At 47.0% G+C, this 23,046-nt stretch overlaps 1 protein-coding gene across 1 annotated transcript in view; it reads right to left on the bottom strand.

Annotated features, from left to right (window-relative positions):
- Window positions 1-1,939: 1,939 nt before the first annotated feature.
- The window catches only part of PTPRH (protein tyrosine phosphatase receptor type H), a 35,672-nt gene continuing 14,565 nt past the window's right edge, over window positions 1,940-23,046 (bottom strand). The window contains 15 exon segments of the mRNA XM_023544109.2: window positions 1,940-2,089; window positions 2,189-2,324; window positions 3,194-3,354; window positions 3,555-3,677; window positions 5,566-5,700; window positions 6,287-6,363; window positions 6,874-6,964; window positions 7,396-7,486; window positions 8,551-8,598; window positions 8,713-8,791; window positions 13,375-13,638; window positions 13,968-14,264; window positions 15,284-15,550; window positions 15,808-16,074; window positions 16,330-16,596. Of these exon segments, the coding sequence (XP_023399877.2) occupies window positions 1,940-2,089; window positions 2,189-2,324; window positions 3,194-3,354; window positions 3,555-3,677; window positions 5,566-5,700; window positions 6,287-6,363; window positions 6,874-6,964; window positions 7,396-7,486; window positions 8,551-8,598; window positions 8,713-8,791; window positions 13,375-13,638; window positions 13,968-14,264; window positions 15,284-15,550; window positions 15,808-16,074; window positions 16,330-16,596 (2,453 nt within the window).

Genomic DNA, 23,046 nt, shown 5'->3' on the forward strand with positions numbered 1-23,046 from the left:
TTGTCTGCCTCCACACCTGTCTTCTCTCTAAATCCCATTCACCCCGTTCCAGGCCCCAACCTTCGTGCTCCCTCTCTTGGTCCCTCCCAGTGAACGCACCCCTCTAGGGCCCTCTGTGGATGGGAGTGAGAATGGGGCTCAGGAAGGGGGTCCCAGCGGCTCCTACCTGTTCAGCGGCTGCACAGGCCCTCCTGTGAGACACTGAGGCGCTGGCCCCGCCCGGACCCCGCCCCCGCATGCGGGTGGCGCTGTCCTGGGTGCTGATCGCGGCTGAGCGGACCCGGCGCGTGTGTGTGAATGTGTGTGTGCGTGTGTGTGTCCGTCCTTGTTCGCCTGGGTAGGCGGAGAGCCCTGCCCCTCGCCCCTCCCCCAACCAGGACCGCAATGGTGCTCTCAGATGTTCACCCTGGTGCCCCAGTGCTTTCTCTCTTCTGGTCCACACATAGGGCATCCACCCAACGTCCCCTACAGCCCAAAGAACCAGGCGCCAGGATACCTGACTCCAGGACCCAGGAGACCCAGGTATCCAGATACCCAGGTACATTAGATATATTGGCCCCAGCGGCACAGACATCTCCCTACAAGATACCCTAATTCCTATCCCAGTAGGCAAGCCCCCACGCGCCTACGTCCAGGACACTCAGCCAACCCAAACCTACATTTGCAGGTGCAAAATTTTGGTGGCGCAATGGTAAGTGCTCAGGGGCTAACAAAGTTTGGCGGTTCAAACCTACCCAGCCACTGCGTGGGAAAAAGACCTGACAATTTGCTCCAGTAAAGATTACAGCCTAGAAAACCCTATGGAGCAGTTCTACTCTGTCACATGGGATGGCTACAAGTTGAAAATCGACTCAATGGCCCCTAACAACAATAACAGATTCCTCCTTAGGAGTCCCCCATTTGGTGAAAACAGCTAATACGCTGGGCTGCTAACCAAAAGGTTGGAGGTTCGAGTTCACCCAGTGCCACCTCAGAAGAAAGGCCTGGCGATCTATTTCTAAAAAAATCAGCCATTGAAAATCCTATTCGACTCAGTCACCATGAGTCGAAATCCATTAGACGGCAACTGGTAGGTTCTTCCTTAGGGCATTGCTCGGTACTTAGACATCAGGAACCCTACAGGCCCCTATCACAACATTATTTCCAGACCCAGAAATCCACCAGGGCAACCGGCATCCAGGAAAACAGTGATTTAATAAATTATAGGATAGAAGGAAAACTATATACAGGCAGTGGGGTACAAGGGGGCCTCAGGTGGAGGAAATCTCTTCAATTCCAGATTATAGAAGACTGATTTGGTTTCTAAGGAAAGGCTGGGCAGGATCCTGCCTGCCCTTGCCCCTCAGGCAGCCAGAATTCAGGGCCCTAGTTCCCTCCCGAAGGAGCCCTGGTGGCGCAGTGGTTACGCACACAGCTGCTAACTGAAAGATCAGCAGTTTGAAACCACTAGCTGCTCCATAGGAGAAAGACGTGGCAGTCCGCTTCCATAAAGATTACAGCCTTGGAAACCATATGGGACACATCTACTCTGTCCTATAGGGTCTCTATGAGTCAGAATCGATTCGATGGCAATGGGTTTGGGAATTCCCTCCCTAGAACCCAGGAATCCAGACTCCAGCCCGCACCTTTGAGACCCAGGCTCCCAGCCTCCTCCTCCCTCAAGGAACTAGGAAATCCAAGCTCTCGTCCCTCTCTTCCTTCAAGGAACTGGGAATCCAGGTCCCCATCCCCCACCTCCCACAGGATTCAGGAGTTCAAGCCCACCAGACCCCCTGTCCCCCCAGGGAAATGGAAGCGTGGGTTTCCAGTCCTTCCTTCTGCAGGACCCAGGAGTCTGGGACCCCAGCCCTCTGCTTTCTCAGGGATCCAGGGATCTGCGCTCAAGTGGGGATCAAACACTGGAACCTGGCTTGGCTGGGCTTTCGAGACCTTAGGCAGCCTAGGCCTCCGATTTGTGGGCCTGGATTGCAGCCACATTCTCATAGAGCAGATCCACCATGTTCTCATATATGACTCCCTTCTTCTCTGGGGCTCGGGGTGACTGTTGCAGAAACCGCAGGATGCACTGATGCAGGAACACATACTGGGCCTGGGTAGCAGGCACAGGGAGTGAGAGGCAGCCTCTGCTGGCTTTCCCTCAGGGCTCCCAAAGCCCCCTCCTCCCCATGCCCCCTAGAAACACCATTACCTCTGTTTGAACCATTGAGGGACGGCTTTCTCTCATCTTTCTCACAAAGTTGAAGGGCCCCAGAAGACCCTCACACTCCAGTTGCCGGAGCAAGACATCCAGGGCAATAAGGGTGCCAGTGCGGCCCACACCAGCACTAGATGGGGAGAGAGAATGGGTCAGACCACAGGAGGGATGTCATGGATTGAACCACATCCCCCAGAAAGATATATTGAAGTCCTCATAGGGTCACCATAAGTCAAGGGCAGCTAACAACAATAATGAGATGTTCCTGGGTGGTGCAAATGGTTAACACACTTGGCTGCTAACCAAAAGGTTGGTGGTTTGAGTTCACCCAGAGTTACCTCAGAAGAAAGACCTGGTGATCTACTTCTGAAAAACTGTCCATTGAAAACCCGACGGGGCACGGTTATACTCTGATATACATGGGGTCACCATGAGCTGGAGTCGACTTAACAGCAACTGGTTAAACTCCCGGTGCCTATGAACGTGACCTTGTTTGGAAATAGGGTCTCTGAAGATTTTATCAGTTAACATGACTTATTTCACTCAGCATAATGTTTTCAAGGTTCATCCATGTCGTATCAGGACTTTATTTCTCTTTATGGCTGAATAATATTCCATTGTGTGTATATACCACATTTTGTTTATCCGTTCATCTGTTGATGGACATTTAGGTTGTTTCCACCTTTTGGCTATAGTGAGTAGTGCTGCAATAAACATTAGTTTACCTGTGTCTGTTTGTATTCCTGTTTTCAACTCTTTTGGGTATGTACCTAGAAGTGGAATTGCTGGATTGTCTGGTAATTCTATATTTAACTTTTTGATCATTTTTCTCCTCTTAACCTGCTTTACTGTCCCCTTATCTCCTGCCTTCTCCTCCTCCACCTCCCCCTCCTTCTCTTTGACCTCCTCCACAGTTTCTGAGGATCGAGGTAACACCATTATCTGAGTCCCAAAGGGGAGATCCTGTCAAGGGGGGAGAGGTCCTCGGCAGGTCCTTACCTGCAGTGCACAATGGGTGGACCTCCTCCCATCTTCTGGTTCAGCCACTTCCGAAGCACCTTCCAGAAGGCCAGCAAGGGGTCTGGGGAGTGGGGGACGCCATGATCAGGCCAGGCTGTGTAGTGGAACTGACGAACAGACAAAGCCTTCTGCTCTTCCACCTAGAGGAAGGGCAGGTTGGTGGAGGGTGAGATCATAGGCTCAGAAACCTTGGGGTGGGTCTGGGTGGCCAGTTTCTGTGGCTCGAAACGCTTGCTCTCATTGGAGTCCCTGGGGGGAGTGAGCAGAACGTTAGACCTCACAGAGAGTTCTGGGTTGGGGGGATGTCTGGAATGTCTTGAGGAGATGTACTGGGGCTTACGTGGAAGAGTTTCAGGTCCCGCGTGGCCCAGTTCTCTGTCACTTCCTCACCCAGCAGGGTCACCTGCAGGTGCCCATGGGTGCAGGGCTGAGAATCCAGAGGCCAGTAGTGTTCACACTTCACCTGGGGAGCACAGGAAGCAGGGGTCAGACACCAGGAGGCCCTGGAAATCTACCTTCATGCATCTACTGCACTACGAAGTAGCAACTGTTATTGCACCCATTTTACAGATGAGAAAATAAAGGATGAACGAAGTAAAATCACATGCCCCAGGTCACTGTGGCCTTTGTACAAACAAGTTTTCCTAGCCCTGGCAACAAGGCAGTTCCCATGGGCAGCCAGGTATAGATTCATTGCAGCCAAGAGGAATCTTCCTTCCTGTTATGGATTGAATTGTGTCCTCCAAAATATGTGTTGGAATCCTAACCGCATACCTGTGGATGTAACCCAATGGGGCACAGTTCTATTCTGACACACGTGGGGTCACCATGAGTCAGAGTTGACTCAACCGCAACTAGTTTGGGGTTTCTTTTTGGTTATACCTGTGGATGTAATCCCATTTGGAAATAGGGTTTTCTTTCTTATGTTAATGAGGCCATATCAGTGAAGGAGGTGTCTTACATGGAATCATTTCTGAGTGCTATAAAGAGCAGCATAGACACAGAAAGAAGAACAAAGAGGGGAAGACAGATGCCAATGTTCTGCTCTGTGAAGATTGCTAAGGAACCAAGGAATGCTGGAAGAGACAAAGATCTTCCCCCAGAGACAACAGAGAGAGAGAAAGACAGAGGACAGAGTCGTCTCTGAGAGCCAATGCCCTGAATTTGGACTTCTAGCCTCCCAAACTATGAGAAAATAAATTTCTGTTCTTTAAAGCCATGCACTTGTGGTATTTCTGTTACAGAAACACTAGGAAATTAAGACACTTCCCAAGGGCACTGGGATTCTCTTCACACCCATATGTGGACCAGTGGATGCTCTGGTGATGGGTGAGGGAGTCCATGTTGGACATAGAGGAAGAGCCAGAGTTGGAATCAGAGTTCATGAGGTCAGCACCAGGTCCAAGGCTGTTATGGATTGAATTGTGTCACCCTCAAAATAATTGTGTCACCCTCAAAATAGGTGCTGTAAATTCTAACCCCTGTACCTGTGGTTGGAACACTGGTGGCACAGTGGTTAAGAGCTCAGGCTGTTAACCAAAAGGTCAGCAGTTTGAATCCACCAGCCACTCCTTGGAAACCCTATGGGGCAGTTCTACTCTGTCCTGTAGGGTCACTATGAGTTGGAATTGACTCCACAGCAACAGGTTCCCCCCCGCCCCCTTTTTTATACCTGTTGTTATAATCCCATTTGGGAATGGGTTTTCTTTGTTACGTTAATTAGGTAGTATTATGTTAGTGTAGGGTGTGTCTTGAGTCAAACTCTTGAAATATAAAAAAGATTAAACAAGCAAGCAAGAAAACAGAGAGGGGGAAGACAGATGCCACGCCACATGAAGATCACCAAGGAGCCAATGAAGAGAAACTGAAGAGATAAAGACTTTTCCCCAGAGCCAAAGGAGAGCGAAAGCCTTCCCTATAGCCAGCACCCCACCACAAGTCTGTCAGTTTGACGTACTGTGGTGGCCTGCCTTTTGCTGTGGTGCTGGAAGCTATGCCACCAGTATTTCAAATTCTAGCAGGGTCACCCATAGTGGACAGGTTTCAGCAGAGTTTTCAGATTAAGACACACTAGGAGGAAGGACCTGGTGGTCTATTTCTGAAAAAGTTGGCCAGTGAAAACCTTATGAATAGCTGCAGAATGGACGAGATAGTGTTTCGTTCTGTTATACATAGGGTCGTTATGAGTCTGAACCGATTTGACAGCACCGAACAACAGAGCCGGTGCCCTGAACTTGGACTTCCAAGCCTCCTAAACTTTGAGAAAATAGATTTCTGTTTGTTAAAGCCACCCACTTGTGGTATTTCTGTTATAGCAGCACTAGAGAACTAAGAAACAGGCTCACTCTTACCCGACCAGACTCCACACAGTTGGTCAGCATGACCAGGGTGTGGCTCTGTTGCTCCCACACCAGACGCCAGAAGTCGCCCACCGTTTGGGGCAGGGGGCCCTGGGCTGCGATGAACTCCTGGGAGCTCCAGAGACCCTGATGGAAGAAAGCAGGCAGGTCAGGAGGGCTTTGGATGGACCCCTGAGGCACTTATCTTTGAGGGATTGCTTAGCACAAGTAATGGTTAATTTTATGTGTCAACTTGGCTAGGCCTGGATTCTCATGGGTCTGGCAAACACTGGCCTGGTTGCTGTTCTAATACATAACATAAAGTAATGTAGTGTGATCATCTTCCATGATATGATCTGAGATGATCAACCAGTCAGTAGAAAGGGAAGTTTCCTTGGAGGTGCAGCCTGCCCCCAGCATGTAAACGGATGTTCTGTCAGAGCTTGCTCTCTCTCTCTCTTTCTCTTGCCCCTGCACTCTTCCCATCACCTGACCTATGGATTTTAGGACATATTCCTGCAGAGGTCTCTAGCCTGCTGCCTGACCTACAGATTTGGGACTTGCCAGACCCCACAATTGTGTGAGCCATTTCCTTGATGTAAATCTCTTTCTTTACTTCTTTATCTATCTGTCTGTCTATCCATCTCTATCTGTATATCCCTGATTATGCTTCTCTATAGAACCCAAACTAAGACAGTGCCCTTTTGCTCCCAGCTCCCATCCATGTCCTTACAGGCACGAAGCTAGCATTGATGTAGTCAGAGCCTGGTTCCCCATGGAGGGTCTTCAGGGGCACCCTGGACCAGTCATCTAGGGGAAGAAGGCAGTATTAGTGAGGCAGAGATGGAGTGGAGAGACGCAGAAGGTCAGAGAGACAGAGGCTGAGACCCAGGGACAGAAGTTGCGCAGAGGTGAAGACAGACACAGAGAACATGGAGGTTGAGAGGGACAGGGGGACCTTAGCTGGTGTGAGTGGGCTAGGGAGCTCTCAAAGGAACCCACCAGAGGGAGATCTTTGTCTCTCCCAGGGGTTAAGGGAAGGGCACAGAGATATGATGGAAATGGTGATCAGGGACAGGGTGTTGACAGGTGAGGGTGCAGACAAATCAGTGGAAACTTAAGACACACAAAAAAACCAAAACCAAAACCCACTGCCGTTGAGTTGATTCTGACACATACGGTTTTCTTGGCTAAGATCTTTACAGACGCAGATTGCCAGGCCTTTCTTCTATGGCACCACCAGGTAGGTTTAAACCGCCAACTTTTCAGTTAGCAGTCAAGTGCAAATGGTTTGCACCAACCAGGGAACCTAAGACTCACAGGGCAGCACATCTCGATAGCGATTCTTGGCATTATTCTCTGGAGCTGAGGCCACCGTATGTGGCTGGTCATGTCCCTCTATGGCAAGTTGCTGGGGGTGGAGGCAGAAGAGGGGTGCAATGAAGTTGGAGTTTCTCTACCATCCACCAAGAACACCCCTAGAGCTCCCCTTGCCTTCCTCATCCCTTTGTCTACTCCTTGCACTACGGGTTTCTGCAGCACCCACTACCCCTGTGAGGCATTTGAGAAGATTTGGGGGAAAACGGGGGGAATGGGGAGGTAGGCAAGAAAGCAGGGAATGGGGAAAACTGTGTGATCCAGGGGTGAGGGCGTTTCTTTAGGACTGGACTAAATTCCCACCACTTTTAAAAGATTTCAATGAGTTGGAAAGATAGTCTTGCCTGAGAATTTCTGTCTAATCTCACAAAATATGTGTTGCTGAGTTTGTTCAATCTTGACAGGTATGGGAAGGTCTGGGGTGGGGGTTGGGGGTCATGAGGCTCAGCTCTGCCCTCTCCCCACCTGGTATTCCTCTGCAAAACCACAATTGCTGTCCTTTTCATTTCTCCTGACATGATCAGCAAAATCTTCAGCCAGGATGTCTCCTGGGAAACTGTGGAGAGAGGGAGTAATGTAGAAAGAAAATATCAACCTTCTGTACTCCTGGGACAAAAGAAGCAGTATTTCTTTTAAGGCCACTCCCTTCCTCCTGGGCTCTGGGTCCAGTGCTCTCCCACCTCGGGAGCCACCAGTCATGAGTTCTTCCCTCTCTTCTGTAGCTGAAGATGCTATCAGTTAACATGAGTCCATGTTGGAATAAGGTCTTCTAGCCTCCAGAACTCTGAGGGAATAAATTTCTGTCGTTTTATCACAGATAGTGGCACTTGTTTACAGCCTTAGGAATCTACTATATATCAAAACCAAACCGATTGCCATTGAGCCAACTCCGACCCAGGGTGACCTCATCCATGTGTGTCAGAGTAGAACTGTGCTCCATGGGGTGTTCAATGGCTGTGATCTTTCAGAAGCAGATCGCCAGGACTTCCTTGCAAAGCACTTCTGAGTGGATTCCAACTGCCAACCTTTTGGATAACAGCTAAGCACTTTACAGTTTGTCCCAGCCAAGGGTTCTCATCCTATATGACCAGTGTCCTTACAAAAAAGGAGAAGGTACACAGAGAGAGGGAAGACAGCCATCTGACACTGCAGCTGCAAGTCAAGGAATTCCAAGGGACCCTTGGAGCTACCGGAAGCTCAGAGAGAAGCATGGAACAGAATCTCCCACAGAGCCCTCAGAAGGAATCAACACAGCTGACACCCTGCTCTTGGCCTTCTAGCCTCTAAAACTGCAAGGTAATAAATTTCTGTTGTTTTAAGCCACCCAGTTTATGGTCCTCTGTTACAGCAGCCCTAGGAATCTAATAAAACCCAAAACCAAGCCAATTGCTGTTGTGTCCACTCTGACTCACAGCAACCCCATGTGCGTCAGAGTAGAACTGTGCTCCACAGGGTTTTCAATGCCGGTAATCTTTTAGAAGTGGATTGCCAGGCCTTCCTTCTGAGGCACCTCTGGGTGGATTTGAAGTGCTAACCTTTCAACTAGAAGCTGAGCACTTAACCATTTGCACCACCCAGGGCTCCAGGAATCTAACACACTCCCCAAAGCCTTCTGCTCACCTGAAGGCCAGATCCGTGGATTCCTGTTTCTCCTGGCTCTTCTCATTCCTGGGAAAAGGACAGCGGGGTAAAAGACTCAAGGAAAGAGGCTTGGAACCTAGGGGTCCTCATCCTTCCCCTACCACTCCACCCCCAGGTGGTCAGTCCTGCCCTGAGTCTTACCTCTTCTTCAGGAAGAAAATCAGCAGGCCCAGCAGGATGAGAAACAAGAGAATTCCCACAATGGAACCGATAATGACCCCTGGGGGCAGAAGGCATTGGGAACCGTTAGAGCCTAGGTCCTAGCTCCTGATCTCCCATCTCCATCCTTACCCAAAACCGTGATCAGGATGTGTAATGTTTCATTTTCTATGTCAGCTTGGCTAGGCTATGGTGCCTGATTGTTTGGTCGAACAGTAGTCTAGATGTTGTTGTGAGGGTATTTTGTAGACAGCATTAATATATATAATCAGTGGGTTTTAAGTAAAGGAGATGACCCCGGATTATGTGGCTGGGCCTGATCCAATCAGTTGAAGGCCTTAAGAGTAAACACCGAGGTTTCCGAGAAGAGAAGGATTCTGCCTCAAGTCTGTAAATTAGAAACCCTACCGGAGTTTCCAGCCTGCCACCTGCTCTACAGATTTTGGATTTGTCAATCCCCGCCATCACTTGAGCCAATTCATTAAAATAAAATTAATCTCTCTCTCTCTATATATATATGTACATATATTACACACACATATACACACACTTATATACATGTATATATGATTTGTATATATGTGTGTGTGTATACGTTGTTGGACTTGCTAGCCCCCACCATCACGTCAGTCAACTCCTCAAAATAAAATCAATCTCTCTCCCTCTTCCTCTCTCTTTCTATATGTATACACAACCTGTGTAAGGCAGAAACCTGCCAGAGAAACAAAACACAAATATTTTCCACTAAAAGGAGAGATAGAAAAGAGGTAAGACTGTGCCCTGTCAAAGGCAGAAGATGTTTGAGACCCAGAAAAACAAGGCAGTCCCATAGAGTTCTGGGTCTCACAGATTTCACTGTATGCACACACACACACGCACACACACACATACATGCATATATAATTTGTATATATGTGTGCTTGTATTTGTTGGTGGTGGTGATGGTTGTTGTCAAGTTGTGTGTGTGTATATGTATATATACATATATACATGTAGAGAAAGAGAGAATGATTGCCTGGGTGGCACAAATGTTTAAGCACTTTGCTACTAATCAAAAGGTTGAAGGCTTGATTCCTCCCTGAGGCACTTTTGAAGAAAGGCCTGGCAATCTACTTCTGAAAGATCACAGCCACTGAAAACCCCATGGAGCACAGTTCTGCTATGATACACATGGAGTCATCACGAGTAGGAATCGACTCCGTGGCAACTGGTAGTAGTAGTAGCTGATCTCTCTCTATTTCTATCTATCTCCTGTTGATTCTGTTTCTTCTTTGGAGAACCCTGACTAATAGAGGAGGCCCACAGAAAAGATGCTAGGGCAGGCAAAGGAGAAATCTTCTGGATAATGCCTAGTCAGGCCCAAGCCACCTTCCTTTCAATTTGAAGGCCCACCTCCCACCCACCTTTACTCTTCACCTCTCATTTCTCCAGGAGTCTGGTCAAAGACATTCTTTCAGTCAATCTAGTTGCTAAAGAATGACCCTTTCCATCCTTGATCTAGACCAGTGGTCCTTATCTGGGGATGATTTTGCCCCCTCCCCGGGAACATGTGACAACGTCTGGCATACTGGCATCTAGTGGGTGGAGGCCAGATGTACTGCTCAACAACCTGCAAAGCACAAGACAGCCCCCCCAACAGAGAATGATCCAGCCCAAAATGCCAACTGTCCCTTCATTGCAGCATTACAACTGTCCCTTTCATTGTATGGAGATACAGTGAAATACCATTCAGTCACAAAAAGGAACAAAATATTGATACATGCTCAACATGGATGAACCTTGAAAACATAAGTGAAATAAACCAGACAGAAAAGAGCAAATATTGCATAATTCCACTTATACAAAATAACAAGTGTAGGCAAATTCATAGAGACAGAAAGTAGATGAGAGATTACCAAGCTATGGAGAGAAGAGAGTGGGAAATTATTACTTAATGGGTTCAGAGTTTCTGTTTGGGGCGATAAAAAGTTTTGGAAGTAGATAGTGATGAATGTTGTACAACATTGTGAATATAATTAATGTCACTGAGTTATACAGTTAAAAATGGCTAAAATGGCAAATGTTGTTCCCTATATATTTTTATAATTTATTTTATTTTTTGTTGTTGAGAATATGTGCAGCAGGACATACACCAATTAAACAATTTCTACATGTACAGTTCAGTGACATTGATTACATTCTTCGAGTTGTGCAACCATTCTCACTCTCCTTTTCCAAATTATTCTTCCCCTGTTGACATAAATTTACTAACCCCAAAGTTTCCTATCTAATCTTTTGAGTTGCTGTTGTCAATTTGATCCCACATAGATAGTTCTTAAAAGAGCACAGTGCTCAAGGCAGACTTTCTTTACTAGTTTACCTAAACTATATATATAAAAAAAAACACTATAGGTTGGTTTTAAGAAGACTTCTTATGATATTTTTGGTTTAAGGTTTAAAAGTTATCTCAGGGCAATAATTTTGGGGGTTCATCCAGCCTCCTTGGCTCCAGAAAGTCTGAATTCCATGGGAATTTGAAATTGTTTTGCATTTTCTCCCTTTTGACCAGGATTCTTCTATAGAATCTTTTATCGAAACACTCAGTAATGGTAGCCAGGCACCATCCTGTTCTTCTGGTCCTATGGTAAAGGGAGAAGTTGTTCACAGAGGCAATATGTTATATACATATTTTACCACAATAAATTTTTTAAGTGCCCCAGATAGAGACCCAATCTTATAAGAGGCCCTGATTCCTAGAACATAAGTGACTGCTTCAAGGATTGGGGCCCAGTAAGGTCTGTGGCCACGGCCATGGTACACGGTCAGAATCTTTCTGGGTGTGAAGTTCAGATTTCTTCAAGTATCCCATTGCTGAATGTAAAATGGGGTAGCCACTTTGGAACACAATTCAGCAGTTCCTCAAACAGTTAAACAGAGTTACCATATGACCCAGCGATTCTGCTCCTAGGTATATACCCAAAAGAATTGAAAAATCTGTACACAAATGTTCCTAGGAGCATTATTCTTAATAGACAAAAAGTGGAAACAACCCAAATACCCATCACTGCCAAATGGATAAACAAAATGCCATAAGGTAGTCCCCGACTTATGACATATTCAAGTTATGACAAACTGCACTTATGAACGATTGCTTTTTTTTTTACATTTTATCATTAGTAATATATACTACATGCAATGTTGCAGCACATGATTTGCTGATGTTACTATTCTTAGATGTTCACTGACAGGTGTTTCCAAACCCCCAAAGACAATAAAGATCAGATCTATAAAGAAACCAATAATAAACTCTTTAAGGGTCCATGGGATACACAGTGGCTCACCGACTTTTTCCACCTCTCAGGCCTCTTGGAACTCTACTTTTCCGGCTTAAACTATTTGCTGCCCACCAGTGAGGACTTGTGTAACGGTAAAAGAAACATTCATTGAAGCAAAATAGCTGGGTATCAGGCTTAAATATGAGCTAGTTTTTTTTTTTTTTTTTTTTTTTACTGTATCCAGGAAGTGTGACTGGATAGAAATTTTGTCTCTTTTGACTTTTCTACAGCTACATAAGCCTTGTAAACACACTTATGGTTTCCTGTGTGATAGTTTGAGCCCTGATGGGTTTTGTTTTGGTTTGTTTTTGTGTATGTGTGTCATATTTGGAAAACCAGAGGTGCCCAGTGTACCCCAATGGAAAGTACCTCACAATATATCCTACCACCCAGGCCTGGCAAGGTAAGTGGTGTCCACCAATCATGGTGCCTGAGAAACCCCTGAGTTTTGTTGTAACATGTATGCCCACATCATATTTCTCAAAGTCCATATTACCCATCAAAAATTTAAATACACTCCATGACTCAGCATGCTTCCATCAATAAAAACACATGGTATAAAAAAAAATATGAAGCAGAAAATAATAGGGTCTTGAAAGGGATAAAAGGCAATAATATCGAAAACTAAAAAAAAAAAAAGAGGTATTCAACTTACCTCAGAACTGACTTACAACAGAGTCATCAGAACAGAACCCCATCATAAGTTGGGGACTACCAAAAAAAAAAAATTTTTTTTTTTTAGTTTTTACCTGTATATCCAAGGTTATTCAGCCATAAGAAAGAATGAAGTGCTGATACATGCTACAAAATGGATGATCTTTTAAAACACTATGCTAAATGAAAGAAGTCAGACAAAAAGAGTCACACATTGTGTGACTCCCTTTATATGGAATATTCAGAATAAGTAAGTCCATAGAGACAGAAAGGAGATTAGTGGTTTCCAAAGTTGGGAGTACAGTTCTATTTTAACACACATGGGATTGCCATGAGTTGAAATTGACTCTACAGCAACTGGTTTTAGGGTTGGGAGGGAATGGGGGAATTAGGGAATGACAGTTCAAGAAGACAAGGTTTCTTTTGGGGGTGATGAAAATATTCTAAAATAGATGTAATGATGGTTTCACAACTCTATGAGTATACTAAAAGCCATTGAGTTGTACACTTTAAATGGATAAATCATACTGTATGTGAACTATATCTCAATAAAGCTGTTAAAAAAGAAAAGATAAAAGTAAGAACCCCATAGCGAGGATGAGATATTACCACAATAAGGTTGATGGGACCCAGTGAGGCCTCACTCCCAATGTCAGGTCCTGTGGGGCTTGCTCACCTGTGCTCTCAGTGTAGCACGTCATGGAGGCAGGTGGTGACCTCATTCCATCCCACACAGTTGTGACAGTGGCTAGGTAGGACTGAGCTGGCTGAAAACCTGACAAGGACACTCCACTCCCACACGAGGACATATCCTGGAAGCTCTTCCCGCCCACATCCAACTTGAAGACTTCGTAGCCTCCGGGGGGGCAGGACCAGGTCAGGATGACCCCATAACCACCTGATGTACTGACACAGGACGTGATGGTGACGGGGTCAGGAGCTGGGTGAAGGCAGTAAAAAGAGCCAATGAGGAGCCATCTAATGTGAATGCCCATCCAGCTGTCATGCCAATTCTCTGAGAACTACCCCCATCCTGTCCTCCCCCAAAGAAAAATCCTTTATCTTTCTTCATTTTCTAGTCTTTCCTCAGTGCCAACAAAGCCACTGAAACTGCAACTTCCACGAGCTCTTAGACTCTCTGTGCCATTGCAATATATCAGGTCATTATCCCATGTCCTGATGGGATTTGTAGTCCATTCACTTTTCATTGCCCTCAAGGTCTGACTTAAGTAAGCTCAGTCCACTTGATACAAGTGAGGTCCATCTTACCTGTGGATGCTTGGAGGCTCTGTGTGAAACCGGATACATTGTTGATCTCTGCCCACACGCTGAAGTTGTACCGAGTCCCAGGTGAGAGGGCCTTCACTATGTACCAAGTCTCATTGGTCTTGGCTGTCTGGTTAATCTCATCTCCTTGAAGATCTTTCTCCCTCTGGGGCTGTCCTCCACTGGTCCACTGGACCCCGTATACATAGAGATTAGAGTAAGGGTCTGTAGGGGGCTTCCACCTCAGGGTGACTGAGTTGTTGGTCTGAGTTGTATTCAGATCAGTGACCTCATTGGGAACTGAGAAGTGAAGATTAGAAGTTTAAGGGAGACATATTCTTAATGACCCTCATACCTCACCCTGCCCACCTTTCTCCTCAAAAAAACCTGAGATTCCTCAGTCAACCAATGGCTCTAGTTTCTAAGGAGGGTTTTACCACAGAACAAGAGCCTAGAAACCTAAGGGTTGGTGGAACCAGGAAGGCCTCAGTCTTCTCATCCCCCAGCTCCAGCCCTGGATCCCCTGCATCATCTTTCTCAATATTCTCTCTCCTATGAGCAGCCAGGGTTGGGAAATTTCTCACATTAAGTTTCAAGATGGAGCTGTTGATTTTATTCTTCTTAGCCCAAATGGCCAAGGGTTAAAACTTATCCCGCCATATGAACGTGGTCAATAGGATGATTTTGGTTTCCCACATGTTTAGGCTGAGAGGCTGGGTCCTCTTGATTCATCTAACTCAGCACGACAAATTGTTGCCTATTATCCAGCTGGTGATTTTGCTGAGTCCTGAGAGGTGATGCTAGGCAGTCAGGGGATGTCCTTGACCCTAAAGGTCCCATTTCCCAAAAACAGAAGAGATGGGCCCATTTTTTGGAAGTCCTAGTTGCTGAGGAAAGACATTTCCTAGTAACTTTCCAACAAATCCCTTGTACAATTTCCTCCCTTGACCATTGGACCCAGTAGGTGTAGGGTGGTTGGTCTGGGCCCAGGGGAGCTGTCCAGCTTAAGGTGATGGAGCTGTTGGTCTGGTCCTGAGTCCCGAAACTTGTCACTGTGTTGGGGACTGGTAGAAGAAGCAGAAAGTCAGGGTTTCATGTTCCCAATCTCTGAGCATCTAAAGCAAAGGGGAGATGCCTTTCCCCAGTATAGTCCTGATATTTAAAGAGAAACACTCCTAGCAATGGAACCTAAAAGGCTGAGGTTCAGTGGTCCTTGTATGCTTGAACTTTGCCTACTTTCCAGGGACAATTTGAAAGTTCCAATGACCTCCCTTTGCCCACTCTAGAAGTGCTTTGTAAAAGACTTAGGTATGTCTCACCTGTAGATGCATCAACAGTCTTGTTTGTACTGTTGACATTGTACCTCTCGACCCAGACAGTGAAGGTGTACACTGTCCCAGCTTCCAGTTCCTTCACTGTGGTACTGGTATCTGAGGTGCTTTGGCTCCCTTGTACAATTTTCTCCCTCGACCACTGGACCCAGTAGGTGTAGGGTGGTTGGTCTGGGCCCAGAGGAGCTGTCCAGCTTAAGGTAATGGAGCCGTTGGTCAGATCCTGCACCATTAGACTTGTCACTGTGTTGGGGACTGGCAGAAGGAGCAGAAAGTCACGGTTTCTGTGTTCTCCAGTTCCCAAGCATCTAGTTCAAAGAGGAGACACCCTTTTGCCTATACAGCCCTGATATCTAAAGAGAAACACTTCTAGAAATGGGATCTAAAACTCTGAGATTCAGTGGTGCTGGGATGCCTGGGTATTGTCTATTTTACAGGAACAATTCCAAGGCTCCAATGGCCTCTTTAGCCCACCCTAGAAGTGCTTTGTAAAAAACTTAGGGATGTCTCACCTGTAGATGCATCAATTGTCTCGTTTGTACTGTTGACATTGTATCTCTCAACCCAGACAGTGAGGGTGTATAAAGTCCCAGCTTCCAGTTCCTTCAATGTGATATTGGTATCTGAGGTGCTTTGGGTCCCTTGTTCGCTGCCCTTCCTCAACCACTGGACCCAGTAGGTGTAGGGTGGTTGTTCTGGGCCCAGGGGTACTCTCCAGCTCAAGACGATGGAGCTGTTGGTCAGATCCTGCACCCTGAGACTTGTCACTGTGTTGGGGACTGGGAGAAGGAGCAGAAAGTCAGAGTTTCCATGCCCTCCAGTCCTCAAGCATAGAGCACAAAAGAGAGACACCCTGTCCCCTGTACAACCCTGGTGTCTAAAGAGAAACAGTCCTAGCAATAGGACATAAAACTCTGAGGTTCAGGGATGCTGGGATGGCTGGGCTTTGTCTACTTCCTAGGGATAATCCTAAGGTTCCAATGATCTTTAGTGCATCCTAGGAGTGCTTTGTAAAAGGCTTAAGGATGTCTCACCTGTAGATGTGTCTATTGTACTGCTTGTACTGTTGGTACCATTCCTCTCGACCCAGACAGTGAAGTTGTACAAAGTCCCAGCTTTCAGTTCCTTCACCGTGATACTGGTATCTGAGGTGTTTTGGGTCCCTTGTACACCTTCCTCTGTCAACCACTGGACCCAGTAGGTGTAGGGTTGTTGGTCTGGGCCCAGGGAAGCTGTCCAGCTCAAGGTAATGGAGCTAGTATTTCTGTCCTGCACTCTGAGATCTGTCACTGGATTAGGTTCTGGAAGAAGGAGCAGAGACTCAGGGTTCCATGTCCCCCAGTCCCCAAGTGACCAGAACAAAGTGGCTTGCCCTTTCCCTGCACAGCCTGGTTGTTAAGAAATACTTCCTACAAGGGGACCTAGACACAGACACCTGGGTTCCTGCAGCCCATGCTCAGTGGCAGGAAACTTCGGGAATGCTCTCCTCTTCTGCCCACACAGACAATTCATGCAGGACCCAGGTTCAAATCCATCTACACCCTCCAGTGCACTGCACCCAGTAGGTTTAGCTCTGAGTCTGAGCCCTCAGGGCAGCTCAGCTCAGAATGATGGAACTGTTGGTCAGAACATCCAAACTCAGGTTCCTACTGGGTTGGAGTCTGAGAAATTGGGAAGAATGGCGCACTGTGAGCAGGTGAGAAACCAGGTACTGTCCCTTCAACCATCCCCAGGTCTTGCCCCAAATCCAGAAATGACAATTCCCATCATCCCCTGCAATGGACCGCCATGGTGATGCCCCAAGAAGCTCATGGGAATTGAAGTTCAGCCTATTTGTGTGGGCAGTGAACAAAGGCAGGGATCACTCACCGGCCGCCCCTGCTCCTGTCCAGATCCACACGCCCTGGGGAGAGCCCAGAGAGGGAGGAATCAGACCCTGAACTTCATCTTCCTTCACCCAGGTGAGATTGTTAAGGAGGGCATGACCTACCAGGAATTCTCCCAGGCCTGGCTCCCATGAGTCACCCCTACCTGAGGAGGAGGAGGGATCCAGGTATGCTGTCTCCTCCCCCAGGGCTGGGTTCTGACAAAGGTCACCCCAACGTCAGTGTTTTCTAAAGTGGGAGTGTGGCAGGGGTGGGGCTCCAGGGACCCAAGAGCTGGGTTTGGCTTGACTGATAAGGACCAGAGATAAACTTATTGGTTCCACCTTCGGAAATAGCCTTGGAAGACTGGGGGCAGGGAAGCAATCAACAAATTACAGAAGGCAGGAAAGAGACTGGGATTGGGTGCCAGCAGGTAGATTCCTGGGTCTGAGGGAGGAGGATCTGGAAGCCTGTTTGAGGTAAAAAGGTGCTGCAGACCTGGACTGCTGAGTCTGAGGGAGGAGTGGGCTGGGGACCTGGATTCCTGGTCTAAGGGAGGGTGAAGGGTGATAGGGGCAAGAACTCCTGGGACTGAGGGAGGAGTAGGGTGGGGTCAGGACTCCTGGATGTGAGGGAGGAGGAACTGCGGGATCAGGACTCCTGGGTCTTAGGGAGGAGAGGCTGAGGCTCTGGATCCCTGGGTCCCTGGGGAGAAGTGACCCCTGCATGTGGAGGGAAAGGGGCCTGGGGTCTTTTGAGCATACTCATATCTTGCCTGAAGCCAGAGTTTACTCTCACACCAGATGCTGGGAAATCTAAGAGCCCAGCTGTAAATCTCTTCCACAATTTCCTCTACCCTAGACCCTTCTTCCTGCTCCAAGGAATCATTTGTTTCCTCCTTCCTCCCCAAGAGTCACAGACCCTCAGTCCCTCCTCCCTCAGGAGTCCAAACCCCCAGTCTCTTCCCCCTCAAGCCCAGGAGCCTGGGTCTCAGGCCTCCATCTCCCTGAGACCCACTATCCCGGCTCCATGAGGACCACTCACCAGCAGGACCAGGTATCTCCAGGCCCTGGGGCCCCCGCCGGCCCCAGGCATGTCTCCAGACACTGTAGAGGGACTCAGGAGCCTCAGATCAGCACCTTCCACCTCCTGGACTTTCAGCTCAAGAATTTCCCCTTTCCCAGCCTATTGGTGTGGCCAGAGGCCAGGGCTGGAAAGGGAGGAGGAGGAAGTAGAAGCTTCAGGACAGCCTAGATCCAGCCCTGTTTCTCATCCTCCTTCCTCACCTCTGTTTGTCACCTTGACATGGGAGACGCCCCTGCTCCAGCTGCCCACGGGGTCTCCTCTCCAGCCCTGCTTAGAACACTCAGCCCCCAGTCCACCTCACTTTATCCCCTGAAGGCCCCTGCCCTACACAGTTGGAGTAAAAGCCCCAGAGACTGGGCTTTACCTCCCTACAGCTGGATGGGTCTGCAGTGCAGACCACAGATGGGCTGGGAGAACATCCATGTCACTGATAAACAATTATACTTTAAGACCGGTGTTATGGATTGAATTGTGTCCCTCAAAATATGTGTTGTAAACTCTTACCCTTACTTCTGTGGTCAGGGATCCCTGGTGGTGCAGTGGTTAGGTGTTTGACCGCTACCTGTGAAGGCTTTTGGGACACTGGCTATGGGCGTGCTCTCCTGAGGCCTCAGCCATTCCACCTGTAAAATGGGGATGATGAGAGAACCTACTTCTGAGGGCTCTGTGAAAATTACAGGAAGACAGCGCAGCATAGGCTGAGGCTGGAGGTGGGAAAGTAGACATCAGGAAGCCTTCCAGGAAGAGGTGATACAAAATTGATTTTGGAAGGAACTTGGTGCACAGGAAGGAGAGCTAGTGGTGCTGTGGTTAAAGCGCTTGGCTGCTAACTAAAAAGTCGGTGGTTTGAACCTACCAGCGGCTTTGCAGGAGGAAGATGTGACAGTCTGCTTCCGTAAAAATCACAGCCTTCGAAATCCTATGGGGCAGTTCTGCTCTGTCCTACAGGGTCAGTATGAGTCACAATCGACTCAACTGCAATGGGTTTGGATTTTGGGTATACCTCTGTAAGGTTGCTGTGAGATGGAATTCAACACAACATCAATGGGTTTGGTTTTTTGGTGATTATAATCCTGTTTGGGAATGGATTCTCTTTGTTATGTTACTGAGACTGTATCAATGTAGGGTGTGCCTAAAATCAATCTCTTTTGTGATATTAAAGAGGAGATTAAGCAACCAAGCAAGCACAAATGGAGGAGAAGATACATGCCACATGATCACGCAGACGCCTAGGAATAAGAGCTGAAAAGAGACAAGGACCTTCCCCAAGTGTGAACAGACAGAGAGCCTTCCCCTAGAGCTGGTGCCCTAATTTTGGACATCCAGCCTCCTAAACTATGAGAAAATAAATTTTTGTTTGTTATAGCCACCCACTTGTGGTGTTGCTGTTATTGCAGCACTAGATAAATAAGACAACTGGGTTGGGGTCTAGCTAGATATGCTGTCCCAACATTCTTCTAAGGCTCTGGCCCCTTTCAACCCCCCTTGCTTTCTACAATGCCTTCTGACCACCTTTGCAGCTCCGGCAAGATGAATCCTATACTTTCCCACCTCCCAGCCTTTGTATGTGCTGTCTTCTCCACCAGGTATACCTTCCTACTTTCTTCAGCAATCCTGTGTAGGTGTCCTAAGGCTGCTTCCTATAACCAAGTACCACGAGCTCACCAGTTGCCATCCAGTCAATTCTGACTCATGGCGACCCCATGTGTTTCAGTGAAGAACTATATTCCACGAGGGTAGCCAATGCTGTGACCTTTCTTCCGAGGTGCCTCTGGGTGGGTTCAAGCCACTAACCTTTCAGTTCGTAGTTGAGCACTTAACAGACTGTGCCACCCAACAGCTGTTGTTAGTTACCCTTGAGTTGGCTCCAACTAGGTAATCTAAAACAACAGAAATTTATTCTCAGAAATTGTTAATTGGTGAATTTTTTTTTTTTTTTGCTGTGTGTGTTTTCAACAACAAAAATAAAATATTTTTATAATAAATTAAAAAAAGAAAATAGAGTAACATAAATAAATAGATAAGTAACATTTAATAAAGAGAACTAGCTTATTCTCTCACAGCTCAGGAGGTCAGGAATACAAAATCAAGGTGCCATCAGGGCTATGCTCCCTCTGAAGCCTTTAGGGGAAGATATTTCTTGTCTTTTCCAGCTCCTGGTGATTCCAGGTGTTCCTTGGTTTGTAGCTGCATCACTCCAGTCTCTGCCTTTGTCTTCACGTGGCCTTCCTCCCTTTTGTCCATCTCTATGTGTCTGTCTTCTTCTTAGAAGGATGCTGATCATGGAGGAATCAAGTGCACGGCAACTGGTTGTTTGGGAATCCCTGGGTGGTACAACAGTTAATGCACTCGGCTGGAATCCACTCAACGGCAACTGGTTTAGTTATCTACTGCCGTGTAAGAAAGTACCCCAAAGTGTAGTAGCTTAAAATAACACTAAACGTTTATTATCTCACAGGTTTTGTGTGTGAAAAATTGAGTAGTTGCTGAGTTACTGGATCCGGGTCTCTCATGAGGTTGTAGTCAAGACGTTGCCTGAGGCAGCAGTGATCCAAAAACTTGGCTCAGGTTGAAGGATGTACTTCCACGATGATTCCCTTACCTGGCTGTTAGCAGGCAACCTCAGTTTCTCACCACATGGATCTCTCCACAGGCATCTTGAGTGCTCTCACAACAGGGCAGCTGGCTTCCCATAGAGTGAGTGATCCAAAAGGGAGTGTCTTAATTTCCTAGAGCTGTTATTTTTATTGTTGGGTGCTGTCAAGCTGATTCCAACTCATAGTGAGCCATTGAGACAGAATAGACCTGCCCCATAGGGTTTTCTTGGGTGCAATCTTTACTGTAGCTGATTGCCAGGACCTTTCTCCCACAGAGCCAGGGGTAGGTTTGAACCATCAACCTTCCAGTTAGTAGCCAAGTGCTGAATCGTTGTGTTATGAGGGCTTCTTTTTCTAGAGCTATTGGAGCAGAAATACTACAAATGCGTGGCTTTAAAGGACAGAGATTTATTCTCCTCACAGTTTAGGAGGTTAGAAGTCCAAATTCAGGGTACCAGCTCTAGGAGAAGGCTCTCTCGGTCAACTCTGGAGGAAGATCTTTGTCTTGGCTTCTCTAGGGCTGCAATGTTCCTTGGTTCTTTGGTGATCTCCACATGGCATCTATCATCTCCCCATTTGTGCTTGCTTGTCTCTGTGTCTGCGCTGCTCCTTATAACTCAGAAGTGATTAGGTTTAGAATATACCCTCCACTGATACGGCCTCATTAACATAACAAAGAAAATCCTGTTCCCAAACAGGATTACATCCACAACTATAGGAGTTAGGATTCCAACAAATATTTTGAGGGCACACAATTCAATTCATAACAGGGAGCAAGGTGGAAGTGGCCATGTCTTTTACGACCTTGAGTCAGAAGTCACACACCATCATTTACAGGGATCCTATTTGTCACATAGGTCAGCCCTGCTCAGTAGGGAGAGGACCCCAAAAAGGTGTGAGTACCGGGAGACAGAGATCTTTGGGCCCTCTTGGTGGTCGGCTACCACAACATACAAAGCGATCATTCAATGAATGTTTGTCATTTTTATGACTTTTCTGTTATATCACTCCCACCCCCATTTGTCAAGCCTATTTTACAAAGAGGGAACTAACACTTATTGCAACTCCCTGTGAGTAGGTCAGTTTTTGATGTCATCCCCATTTCAGAGGAGGAAGCTGAGGCCCAGAGGGACATGACCTGAGGGTCCAACTTCTGCCTCTGAGGCCTGGACTTTGCCTACCCCACACTTATTCCTCTTGCATCTACCCTGACATACGTGGATTCATTTATCTGCACTGTTACCCCAAGGCATTTCTAAATACACCATGCTTGGGATTATAGATTTTAATTTTTTCCCAATGCCTTTCTCTGAGTTAAACATTTTATTGAATAAGCATGTATTATTTTATACTTTGAAGGAGCCCTGGTGGCGCATGGTTAAGCACTTTGCTGCTAACTGAAAGGTTGGTGATGGAACCCACCAGCGTCTCCATGAAAGAAAGACTTGGCAATCTGCTCTCGTAAAGGTAACAGCCTAGAAAACCCTATGGGGCAGTTCTACTCTGTTACATGGGGTCGCTAAACCAAACCCACTGCCGTCGAGTCAATTCCTGCTCATAGTGACCCTATAGGACAGAGTAGAACTGCCCCATAGAGTTTCCAAGGAGAGCCTGGCGGATTTGAACTGCTGACCTCTTGGTTAGCAGCAGTAGCACTTAACCACCACACCACCAGGGTTTCCATGGGGTAGCTAGGAGTTGAAAACTGACCTGATGGCACCCAACAACATTTTATACTTAGCAAATCTATGTTATTTAAAGAGTCACCCCATTTGTTACCAGTTGAATTGTGTCCCCCCAAAAAGATATGTTGAAGTCCTAATCCCTGTACCTGTGAATGTGACCTTGTTTGGAAATAGGGTCTTTGAAGACGTTATCAGTTAAGTTGGCATGAGGTCATACTGGACTAGGGTGGGTCCTAATCTTATATGACTGATGTCCTTATAAAAAAGAAGAGACACAGAGACAGGGAGACAGATGAAGGATGCCATGTGATGCTGTAGTTACATGCCAAAAAATGCCATGAGCCACCAGGAGCAAGGATAGAAGTATGAACAATTCTCCTTCAGAGCCCTCAGAAGGACTTAAGATCCTGATCTCAGAGTCCAGAGCTAGAAGACAATACATTACTGTTCTTATAAGCTACTCAGTTTGTGATATTTTGTTTCAGCAGCCCTAGGAGACTAATACAGTTGCTTGTGAT

Source organism: Loxodonta africana, chromosome 11 (assembly GCF_030014295.1).
Source record: "Loxodonta africana isolate mLoxAfr1 chromosome 11, mLoxAfr1.hap2, whole genome shotgun sequence".
Taxonomy (NCBI): Eukaryota; Metazoa; Chordata; class Mammalia; order Proboscidea; family Elephantidae; genus Loxodonta; species Loxodonta africana.